The following is a 13261-nucleotide window of genomic DNA, read 5'->3' on the forward strand; positions in this document are numbered from 1 at the left end:
TGTTCGTCTGAATTATGTTTGTTTTCGAAAGTTACAAGACAATCATTCAATTTTGATGCAAAACGAGCGCGCTTATATCCGGTTTTATTCGACGTACAGACATCATTTACAGTGCTTTCGGAAGGTGAACGAATAAGCTTTCATAAAAAAAATGCAGTGTTGAATATTATTAAAAATCCCAATTTTTATAAACAATTCAAATGTTTGACGATTTTTACCTCATTTATGACAAGTTTTCGAATTATAAAAAAAATAGTTTCGGGTTCCTTATTAAATTCTGAATTACTAGTAAATTTTTCAAGAGGAATCTGAAAGGAGTCTACTTTTTTTTTCTATTATTCATCAGGTGCTGCGTCGTGCCGGGTGCGACACACTGGGCTGTTTAAAAGCATTTTAAACCGCATGCCCGTGAGGGGTGGAAGAGGCTAGCCCGCGTTACCCGCCTCACTCCGGCGACAGCTCGGCTGCTCCGTCTCACTTGTTTCTTTACTCTCTCTCGCCACGGTTAACGCGGGAAGCGGAGTAGCCCGCGCTTTCTAGCTAGGCAACGCCCTTAAGTGTGAGTGTGTGTGAATGAGATCGGGAAAAAACATTGTGAATTGGCATGAAAACGTTTTTATATGCAACAATTTCTTGCCGTGTATTTCAAAATATTCATATGTGTACAATTCATCGCATGAGTATTATATTAGGCAGAAAATATTTGGTTCAATGATTCTTCAGTTGAAAACATCATTTTTTGTCATTCAAAGTAAAACGAAGTGTAGAAACAGCCGAAAATGACGAAAATAACGGTTTTTCGTAATTTCCGGTCTGTTCCGCCAATTTGTAAAAAATCAAAAAAAATAGAATGTGTTCTTCGAGTCAAAATACATTTAAAGTATGCAGTTGAAATTTGTGTCTACCTTAGTTGTCGAGCAAAAAAGTGTCTAAGCAATTTGGCAATTTTTCTGGCAGGGGAGGGACTGTTGAAAAAAACTGAAAAAAATCAAGTCGAAAGAACTCTATTTCCGCTATACACTGTATATTTTTCGTAAGGATCCGTTGACTTGGCGAAAAGTTAGAAAATAAAGACGAAAAACTGGGGGTTCTGGGGTGGTAAGGCCAGCAGTAGGGGTGAGTGGGCCAAAATTTATGTCAAGCAATTTTTTTTTGACTGTATGAACATAATAAAACCACAATCAGCACAAAAGGTTGAGTGGGCCAAATCACTATTCTTATCCGGCAATAGCCTTTCCACCGTGCCCTCCCCCCCCACCCCTGAAAAGTTTGTTTAGGTTTTAAAAGATTATCAATGGTGAAAGTTCTGCTTGATGTGGAAGATCGCGCTCGTTCGATTCTTCTCCTTTTTCACATTTTTTTCAATCCACGAAGAAACACATTGTAGCACTTGAATTATTATTTCTTCCCTGATATTTATATTTTACCCAAAGATCACAAAGCATAATACAACAACGTATCAAATGGGAATCTTATTTTTCCAAATCAACAGCTTATATCAAATTATAACTACCTAATGAGAATGAATTAATAATCAAGAAGTCGTCACATAGCCATATCAAATATCAACTGGAGACACAATATTACAAGCGTGAGTCTTCTTTATGACATAAATTGATGTTATAATTCATTAAAGCAATCGCAAACAAAAACGTATTCACTATATGTCAAAAATTCAAAAAAATTTATGAAAGTTGAAAGTCAAGTGAACGCGATCTCCCACATAATATCAGACACTCATCTTTCCGCGGAATCTTTCTTCTAACCTAAACAAACTTTTTGAGGGGTGCCATGATGGAAAATCACAAATTATTTTTTTCTGAACTTGCCTAATATACGCTCTTATTGCACACGAATATAAACTAAAAATTTTGTTTCAGAGTCAATAAATGAAAACGTGTGACCCATTCTGATCGCTGTTCTGTTGCGACTAACAGAAGTTATGTAAAAAAGATTAATGAATTATTCCATGGCATGTATTGAACAGGAATTCATCACTTCTAGAAGTTTTCTGTGTGTTCTTGGAGGTAGCACCACATTTCAAAGATAAGTCCTCAAGTATCAAAGCCAGTTGTGAATGATCTACAAGAGATGCAAGCAATTTGTAAAAAACTAATGTTTGACAGAACAAAAATGACACCGTGATCTCACGAGATATCGAATGATTTCAGAAGACATGTTTAAAATACTTCTAAAATGAAACTACCTTCAACAAAATGATTCCACAAGATTTTTTAGAATAGAAATGTTCCAAGTAATATTCCCAAGATCACGTAAGAAACATTTCTAGAAAATGTTCTTGAAATGTTTTCAAAATATAGTAGATATTGTAGTATAAATGTAATTTATTGCAAAAATCTAATACATAAGTGTTCCAGGGTGAGTTTTTAAAGATGAGTTCAATATTCTCACAAAATATTTGAAAAATAGAACAATACCTCTTGGATAATTGCTGAAGCATTCTTGAAGCATATTGTAATTTTGAAGACATTGAAAAATTATTTCACAAAATATTCCAGAAATATTTAAGTGATATTTTGGAAATATCTTCACGAAATATTAACCCACACAGCACAAAGTGTTACGAACGTAACAAGTGTATAATCAAATTCACAACATTTTTCTGATGGTTTATTTTGTAACTTTTCATATGGTATGTTTTTACAAGGTAATAATAACAAGTTATATAATATTCTCTTGCGTTACACAAATTTGGCTACTTTTACAATTTCAAAGCATCGTTATGACAACATATTTATAAACTCGATCCTACCTTGTCTGGTTTGTATAATTTTTACATGATGTGTACAAATTGTATTGATTTCTTGAGATTCCAGAATATTTCAATTTCAACTGTCTATAATCAAAATATTATTCACCTAATATTTCTGCCGTACTGCAAATCTTGAAATTTGAAAAATGGACCAAAATTGAACACACTTCTCAAAATTTCGAAATTCAGATTGATTCCTCGAACAATAAACTATTCGCCAGAACGATTATGTGTAATTTTTCTGGAACATGTTTTATATTCAAGTTGAAATTATGAAAAAATTATCAGAAAATATTTTGAATTGGACTTTTCAACGGAGCTCAAATTATTAAAAGCAACTTATGAATTTCTTTTTTGTTATTATTTATTAAGCAGTTCCGAGTGGATAGCATGTTGGACTCACAACTCAGAGGAGTACAGAATTTCAGGGTCTAGGCCAAGAGAGTATATTTCATGATGTTTTATCGGCGCAAAAGTTTGAGTTTGTCACCGAAAGAGGTGATTGTATTGTAAGAAAGATTTCGGAATCAAAACGCCGCTATCAAATTTTTACACACTTCCGTTTCTTCTGTTCTAATGTCTAATGTGGTTTTATTTTGTTAATCTTACTGTGCCGTTTGTCATGAAATTTTTCAGGGATTTTCCGGTAATAATTCACAAAACGACTCGAAAACGTGAAGAAGCTCATACACAAATATTCCCGAAATATTTCATGCTATGGGGGTTACATATTCGATTTTGTTCAGAATATTCTTCTCACCATCAGCTCAGCTCTATGGATATGGATTAAAACGAATATTATTCAGAAATAAGAATACCCTGTATGTATTCATATGAGTATGACTAATATGGTCGATAACAATTTTTAATTTTTAATGTGTAAGAAGTGGTAAATTGAGAATGCCTATTTACTTTTTATACACATACACACATAGGTATATACGTGTCCATGTGTGTGGTGTATCTGTATAACATATACGTATTACACGAATTGGAATGCCTTATAAGATCTATAATCTAATTATGTGTCAATAATTTATATACAAATCCTAATTTTTCCCCATTTTCGTTAATGTCTTGCGCTCGTTTGTACATCATAATCGTAACGAGTAGCCTGACTTTTCAATCGAATCTTTTTCTGTCCCAAATTGCATTGAAATTGGGTGTGATTAATGTAATGGAGATAAAGATGACCAGGTTTGTTCTTTGGCAAAAGCTCAAGATGGAAGCTCGAACTATAAGAAATGTTGGAAGAATAGTAAACAAGTATTAAGCCAGTCCAATAAGCATTTTAATTTCAAGTGATTCTATAGTTCTTAAAAACATGTGTCATGATGAGGATAACGTATATGCTATGGTTCTTAATTTTTGAGGTTGTAACCCAGTAAGTTTATGAAAATACTTTCATGACATTCGAAAATGATCATCTTTTGTCATCGCAGGTACTTACACTGCAAACGCTGCAGAAATGGTTAGATATGGAGCAAATATGCACATGATCAATCTTGTAGAGCACTTAATTTGTGTTCTAAAGATCAGTAACATCACCTATCTCACTTCAACGGTAAGTGCTGGCTGAAAAAAGATATCGAAAACGCATAGTTTTGGGAAATTTCCGAAAATATGCCTTGATTGTTAAGTTCCTCTCCAATATGGTAATGATGACTGAAAAAATGATCAATTCTATCTATGCAATCGAAAATATGGAAGAAAAGAATTCTCGCTGGCGATAAATATTATCTCGATATTTTGTCTTTAGCTGATTATTTATTTATTTTTTTTTTTCATCAATTTAGTGTTTTCTTAAATCGGATGTCTCCTTTGATCTATTAATCGTAATAAGATGTCATTGAATTTCTTCAATTTTCATCCTAAATGCAACCGAACTGAAGTTATTTGCAGGTAAACTAATGGCAAAAACGTTTCTCGCAGTTTTTAACAATAGAAAAATAGGAGTAAAAATTTTCTCTTCACTTGAAAAATTTCTGCCTTATTTCTTGTTGATCAGCGACCCGTATCAACCTACACACCTTTATTAAGCACTCATCCTAACCATGTTATATTGCGATTTGGGATTTTACATTTTCGAAGTACTCTTAATCATGTATAAATAATGCAAAAGTATCCGAAAACAATGTTTTTAGGGGTGCGATTTTTCAAAAATCTAATGGCAATAGTTTCAAACGCGAGAAATTATATTGGCATAGTGAAAATGCAGCAAAATCATAACAAAGATGTTAAAAAATCGTAATTTCGTGAAAAAATTACCCTTTTTTTCTATTTGATGAAAATGATTAATTTCTTTTACACCGCAGTTAAAGTGTTGTACTTTAAGGAAAAAAATATTTCTTAAACATTATGGACAATGAAAGACTTTTTAAGGGTGTTTGGCATATGGCATATTTTAAAAGTCACAAAATCAATACATGGTTGGTTTATGATGACAAAAATATAAATTTTTTTGAAGAAAGTACAAAATCGAAATGATTCTGTTTGTTTGTATGTCTGAATCTATATCGTTAGCATACTCGAAGGAAAGTTCGCATCAATGGTTGTCGCAAACGTGGCCTGATTTTGTCTAAAAAAGTAAATATAACACCGGCCGGCAAAAAAAAGTGGCTTGTACATTTGAACAGACCCACCTACCTTTATGTATTTTGACGCGCTGAATCCGAATCTGAGGTCCGTTTGGTCTGTACACCCTCAAAATTTTGAGAAAAGTGCAAAAGCCCGTAAAAAATGGAAAAAAACTGCAATTTTGATGATGAAAAAAAATTTCTAAATATAAATCATATGAGTTTTGCATGTGATGCGATCCGCTGAGTATAAATCTAAAGTTTATTTTGCCTGTAGGCCCCTAAGAATATAAATAAATTGCAAAAAATCCCTAAAAATTGCTATAAATTGTATTTACAGTCATAAAAAAATGGATTAAACATGATTAAATTTATTTCTCACATATTGTGATGCACTAAATCCAAATAAAAAATCTGTTTATGTAAGTCAGTTAGAAATTCACCAAAAATCGTACAAAAAAGCATAGAAAGATAAGGTAAGGAACGAGCTTTACTCATTTCAAGCTGTTCTTCGTTTCTGTCGAACTCTTTTGTCAGCAAATGACCTACGCAACGGGATTCTCTCTCGTTTTTTATTGTCTTTCGGTAATTCTCTCTTCAGCGTCCAGCAAAAATCTGCCATCATGTTGACATTCCACTTCCCTTGATATCGATAAAGCTCGTTCCTGACCTTATCTTTCTATGCTTTTTTAAACGATTTCTGGTAACTTTCTGATTGATTCACATTAACAGATTTTTTAATTGGATTTAGTGCATCACAATAAGTGAGAAATAAATTTAATTATGTTTAACCAATTTTTTTACTACTGTAAATACAATTTATAGCAATGTTTAGGGGTTTTTTGCAATTTATTTATATTTTTAAGGGCCTACAAGCAAAATAAACTTCAGATTTATACTCAGCGGATCGAAGCACTTGTAAAACTTAAATGATTTATATTTAGAAATTTTTTTTATCACCAATACTGCAGTTTTTTCCATTTTTTACAGTTTTCTGCACTTTTCCCAAAATTTTGAGGGTATACGGACCAAACGTACCTCAGATTCGGATTCAGCGCGTCAAAATACATAAAGGTAGGTGGGTCTGTTAGAATGTACAGACCTCATTTTTTCTTTGTGGGCTGGTGTAATCAAAAAAATTGCGTATTTTAGTATTATGTACTACAAAATTTGTTTTAATACTTACATTGACACGTTTTTCGGAAGAATATACAAAATAAGATTGAAAATTCAATGAATTGTAGGTTACAGCCTAGGATAATGACATATTTGTCGTGATGGGGGCAAACGGTTGCAGAAAACTGTTAAAAAGAGCCACGGATAAAAAGTTTTAAGTGGTGGAAATTTTTACTTATGTGGTTACTACACGTTATAATTGTCTTTAACGTTTTATAAACAATTCTAGAAAATTTCGACCTGTAGTGACTACATCGATGCATGCATCGGTATTATAGTACAACTTACAGACAATTCTGATACGAAATATTGTTGAACTCCAATTTCACATCGTTTTTTCTCCTATTTCCGTCTTAGTACATTGTTATTCAAGTAATTACAAACAATGAATTGACGTTGAAATCGATTTTGTTACATGCTCAAGATGATTGCAGGTCAAATATTTTTTCCTTGCAATGTAGTGTTTACAAGGAAATGAAGTGATGATATTTGTAATATTTGCTTATTACAATTGTGTTTTTCAAAAAAATTTAAGTATTTACAATATCAATTTTGGACTAGAGGAATTTTTTGTAGTCGTTAAAGGGTTCGAAAAAGAAAGATCATGAAATCAAAATTCGAAAGCATTTGCTTGTCCCAACTGTTCATAACAACTTATAAACGACGGTGTCAACTGAAGAAAATGATGAGACATTCTTGTAGCAAAACCATACATATCAGGAAGAGGAATCTAAAAAAACTGATCGGTCAATGTTAAGCTTCGCGAGAAAGCTTTTTTTTCATCTGTGTATTGTTCGCATGTTCGGCAGAAGGTCGGAAATCGAATTGTTGAAGGTTGGAAGCGATCGAAAGTTGTTTCATCTCAATGTAATGATTAGACCAAAGGTTTAGTTAGTGATTTTTCTATAGAAAATTCGGTGTTCTCCGAGATTAGGCCAATGCATTCTGCTTTGTATCCGTCATTTCGCATTGCTTGCACTAAAGGTCACCAAAGACGGACAAAATGGCCATATATATGGCCACCACTTCAATTTTTTTTGTTTTTTCAAAAATGTTCTAGGTTATAATCTCAACAACAAGATCCTTTTTATATACGACGTCCTAAACATGATCAATATCTTTTAGTGAACTCAGGAATTATTCAAATTGCAGGCCCTAAATATCATTTATTTGACTGACTTATACTGTATGACGGTTAGACGATGATATGCGGTTTAATAGAGCAACATACATTCTGCTGTTCCATTTTCCCGAAGGTGGTAAGAGTAGAAGAAATAAAATAACCCTGACGTATATATGTATATTCTATATGATTGTGTTTTATATATTTTCACACCACTGTAGATATAATGAGAATATGGGAAGCCTTTGAAATAATATATAAAGCATTTTCTAAACATTAAAATATAGTTAGTTTACTCATCGAGGGTGCATATATACCCTACAGTGTATAGGAGATGTGGGAATTTATAGTTATGTATAATTGTGCAAGAAGATAAAAACAGATTACACCTATGATTTTGGTCTCATCTATGATTCTTGAAGAGTAGTGCAGACGATATTTCCAAATGCAAGCAACGCTTACCCGTTTGTTCAGTATTTGTTAATTTTTTTAAATTTTGAAGCTTTAATGTAGTCTTAATATGAATCAGATATCAATTATTTTTGGATGAAAAATATTTCATAGTTATGGTTCAGGAAATTATGAAGATTTGAGAACAGTGGAAGATCCGAATTGATATACTATAGTTAGCGCTTTCTAACAATAAGTCAGAATTTTTCCACATCTAAAACTCTTGCTATCAAAATTTTTTGCATATTTGATGAATTGATTTTTTACCTTACGGAGAATAAACGTCTACGTATTATCATACTTGATTGAAGCGTAGGCGCGGAAAAGATCAGGAAAATAAGAAGCTCCTATTACACTGAACGTGCTGGCATGAAAACTTAGTTTGGTGGGTAAAATTGCAATGACAGCGCAATGACAAATTTTGAATAAATTAGTCAAAAATCGAATGCTAAGATTGCTAGAATGAACAATAAACGTCGTCTTTGTAAATATATTGTAAAATTTCAACATCAAAGTATATATCCCATGCGTTTTGTTGGTTATGTCGAATGTTAATGATGTTTGATGATTATTGAAATTCTTCATTTCGCAAGTCTGTATTGAAAACTTTTTCTATTTAGTTTTTGTATGACGCTTACGCGTAAATGATGGTCCATGTGTTCTTTCTTTCATTGTATTCCTACACCTCATTCAAGCTTTCTGATTATTGGAAGCCTTTGTTATGTTAGTTCTTGATTCAGTTCTTGTAACACTAGTTGCATGGCAGTGTACTTCAGATACATGAATCAATTCATCGTACATTTGAAAAAATATTATAACAAATTTTAAAACTTAGATGAAAAACAGCTGATATTTGAACACTGTATCATTCCAGCACTTCTTACTAGACACATCCAAGATTGTCACCCTTCATTTTGTGAGTCCAATCAGCCACGGTTGTACTTGGGCAAACGTCCATTTCGATATTCCTAAAGAGAAGCACGACGATATTGATACGATTCATAGATCGCAAGGAATGGAAGTCTTTTTTCAATTGACGAAGATCGTCAGATACTGGCTCTGTGTTGATACAATGGTGGTATTTGGAGCAGTGGTGTTAACGGTGGTGGACAATGCTCTGCCTGAACGTGAAGAGCCGGTAATTGCTGCATTGGCAGCAAGTGGGATATTTTACCCGGTGAACGACGCACGGTGAAACGTTGTCTTCGTCTCTTTTTGTAAAAACCACTGCAGCGGCAGCTACAAACGGATGCGTTGTCATCCAGTGAAATTGTGTCTCCTTGGTTGCCGATTTGTCCTGAGAGGATCGAGCCATTTGCTGTTATTACGTCACCTTCAAGACGTACAGCTCCTTGAGCCGCCTGAAAAGAAAGAGATTATTATTGAAGGGGTAATATAATTTATCTTCAGCCAAACAGCCGAGCCACAATTCGCGTTAGTAGCAACACTAGGAGAGTTCTGCATATAGATCCGGAAAATGAGATTTTACTAACACTTCAGCTGCTTCGCAACTCAGGCACAAACCCATTATTCGGGTAAGTGTAATCCCCACTTTTGTCGACTTTATCGATGATCGACAAAAACTATGGTAAAGTAAAACGCAATGCGGCAGATATTTTTCTGATGATCAGTAAAGTCCACTAAAGTGGGGATTATCTTTACACGAAAAAAAGGATTTGTGTCTGAGCTATGAACCAGCTGAAATTTCGGTAAAATCTCCGTATCGGGATCTGAGAGCAGAACTCTGCTCGTATTACTACTTACGTTCAACGAGGACCAGCCATTCATCAAGTTACGGACAAGTCACAAGTTCTCGATACCGGTATTCCGAAAAAACTCAGCCACAGACCCAATACTTGGGTTTATCCTTATTAGACTTCTGTTCTAAATGGTGGGGGCGTTTTGCTTGTCTTTGTGTTAACTTGTGTGATATGTGTGCACTGTAACCAGACATATAAATATCAGGAAATAATGTCTGTAGAACTTTGCGAGCTTCTCATGAGGTTTACAGACTCTTATGTACTCCGTTCTTGAAGGGGGCATTCCCTAAACAGGATTCAAAAATGCATTTCTTATTGCCCAAATTTATAATTTGAAACCTGTAGAATTCGATGCAGTTAGTGATTTTGGTCAATTCTAAAGAACGACGTCCCGAGAGCCTTTCAACTCTGATCGGTAACCAATCGCGTGGCAAGAGACGCACAGCTCCTTGGCAATAGAAGAGGCCCGTAAATCACGCAGAGAGGAGATGGATGGTCAATATGAGTATTATAAGGAAGCTAAATAACTAATGTATGGTGCTGGAATAGCTGACTTGTCGGTAAGTCACAGGATCATACGTGCCGAAACGTACGCTTGCTGAAACTTTAAACGCAAATATCTCGAAACTTTTTTGTCTGGGAATTAAATGTTGGTGTACACGATTACTCAAAAGTAGGGCTATACATTTAAACCGGTTAAGCTGGTTAAAAAAGTTAACCAGGTTAACTAATTAGCTAACCATCAGCTTAGCCGGTTAACCCAAATTAGCTAAGCTAATTAGCTAATTTTTTAACCGGTTAACTGAAATTAGCTAAGCTAATAAGCTAATCAGCTAATTTTTGACCGGCTAAAAGTTAAATTAATTTTCAAAGATACATGTATATATGATATAGGAGTGACTATTCACACGTAAAAAAGCCGCATTAAATCCACGCAGCGGGAATATAAGGGCTTTATAGTCACCCTGCGTGGATTTAACGTAACTTTTTTTTTTACGTATGAACAGAGCTGTCCATATGGTATATGTATATATAATTACAATTGTGGCGCGATGGTGAAATTCAATTCTAAATTCAATAAAATTGAACGGTGCTCATTTAAGATCAATTTATTACTTAATGTCTAATATAAACAATTTGAATTAATATTAAATTAACATAACTGATTGTCTATCAACATCTTTTAATCAGTTTCTTCTATCATTTCACGATTTTGATATAAAAATATTAATAAATTAGCGTTATCTGGTAATAAACAACTCCTTTTAGTGGAAATAACATTTCCTGCTGTTGAAAATACTCGTTCGGATGGTGTACTCGAGGATGGGATGCCCAAATATCTTCTTGCATATGTAGCTAAAATTGGGTACTTATGACGCTTAGAGTTCCACCACAGCAGAGGATTATCTCCTTTTGGGATAGTTAACTCTCTGTCATACTTGTCGATTTCTTTTTCAATAGCAGTCTTATTTTCAAAACTTAGTGTTCGCTCAAGGTCCCTTGATAAACCTCGTTCAGGATCGAAGAGGTACTCCAAGTCTTTTTCTCTTTGATCTTTGGCCGAAGTTTGAAATTCATGATGCGTATTCTCAACTGATATTATTTCTAATAAGGCATCTTTAACTTTTTGTCGATACGGTTGAGATTCATCACGTAAGTCTTTATACCTGAAATATAAAGTACAATTGACTATAGTTAATTAATATAGTGGAAATATTATGAAATAAAATTTGTTAAAACAAGAACGACTTTGTACGCACGTAAGGGTGTAAGACTTTTCATTGATTTCAAATTAAATGTGAATGAAATAAATACCGTGGATCTAAGTAGCATGCAAGCCCACATACAGCAACACTTGTAGTTTTTAAGAACCTAGTTCTTAACTCGTCTTCCAATATATCCTTCAACAAGTGAATCTCTTCGCTGTCTTTCATCTTTCGGCTGATCATCTTTCGGCTGTAAAAATTTTTTAACAGTTGACTGAGCGGTTGGTCGCACCATCGCAATTGTTGATTGTGATTCTGAAGACATTATTCTTGTAGCAACATCGAAAGGTTCTAAGATCTTTTTAACATCAGCTATATAATCCCAATCATCATTGCTCAAGAGCAATTTTTTCATTGATTCAGCAGTTGTCACTTCTTTATCTAACAAAACAGATGTTATTGCATCACGTTGTTCTATAAAACGTCCAATCATTGCGAAAGCTGAATTCCAGCGAGTACGGCAGTGACTTATTAAACGATGATTTGGCAAACGTAATTTTTTTTTAGCATAAGTTAGAGCTGTACTCGCTTTATTTGAGTACTTAAAATGCCCAACTAGAGCAGAAATTTTTCGTAAACAATCAGATAAAACTTCATCTTTTAAAGCCCTTTCAACGACACATTGTAGGGAATGACAGAAACAGCGAACGCTCACATCTATTTCACTATCATTGCTCCAATAATCACGTATGGCAGCAACCATATAAGGTGCATTATCGTGGACAACAGCTATAACTTTTTCATATACATTCCAACTCGACAGTCCTTCTTTTAAATGATTGTAAGTATTTTTCGCAGTGTAACTTTCAGACATTTCTAATGTATCCAGCGTAAATGAACGGAGGTTCCATTGGTCATCAATCGCGTGTGCAGTGATTATGACAAATGAATCATTGGCACGTGAAGACCAACCATCGGTTGTAATCGAAATATTTGGAAAATTGTTCAGAGTCGAAATCAATTTGTTCCGAACAACGTCATAAATGCCTTGCAGACGATTCCTGATAACTGATACGCTTGGTTTAGTATACTCAGGACAAACAGTCCTTAGAAATTGCTCGATTCCAGGTCCTTCGGCAAACGATAGTGGAAGCATATCCATAGCGATAATCTTGACCAATGAAATAGTAATAGCTTCAGACTTGGGATTCTATAAGAAAAACAAGGAAAAAAATATTATTGGACTTGATATAATTTATAAATACATAAATCAATATCGCAAATTGACAAAATATATAGAATTTTGACAATCAACTTGATTCTTCAACAAAATTACTCACGTTGCGAGCATAATATTTTCTAGTAGGTAATTTGCGCCGCTTCTCATGATTATTTTCAGTGCTTGAACCTGGTTTAGGGTCTGGATTTTCTGTAGTTAGTCTTCTTCGTTTATTTCCAGTAGAATTCAATTCAATTTCATCTTCGGATCTATTACATTCATGAATTTTAGGTTAATTATTGATAACAGTGGTGAATCAAAATAAAAATACTTATTATCTTATAAAAATTAAAAACATTCCATTTACAGTAATAAAAAAAAACACAGAAATTGTGAATTTACGTACTGAGACTCAGAATTACCTTCGTTGATTAAAGTAGCTGCTTGGTCTTTGTCAGGATGCTTATTCTTTATGTGG

The 13261-nt window shown here is 33.9% G+C and overlaps 1 protein-coding gene across 1 annotated transcript in view; it reads right to left on the reverse strand.

Moving 5' to 3' along the window:
• Nucleotides 1-609: 609 nt before the first annotated feature.
• LOC138190738 (two pore potassium channel protein sup-9-like) overlaps nucleotides 610-13261 on the reverse strand; it is a 1051447-nt gene continuing 1038795 nt past the window's right edge. The window contains exon 10 of the mRNA XM_069134932.1: nucleotides 610-9459. Coding sequence (XP_068991033.1) covers nucleotides 9145-9459 — 315 coding nt within the window. The 3' untranslated portion in view covers nucleotides 610-9144. The remainder of the gene's footprint in view (nucleotides 9460-13261) is intronic.

This window comes from Neodiprion pinetum, chromosome 1, assembly GCF_021155775.2.
Source record: "Neodiprion pinetum isolate iyNeoPine1 chromosome 1, iyNeoPine1.2, whole genome shotgun sequence".
Classification (NCBI taxonomy): Eukaryota; Metazoa; Arthropoda; class Insecta; order Hymenoptera; family Diprionidae; genus Neodiprion; species Neodiprion pinetum.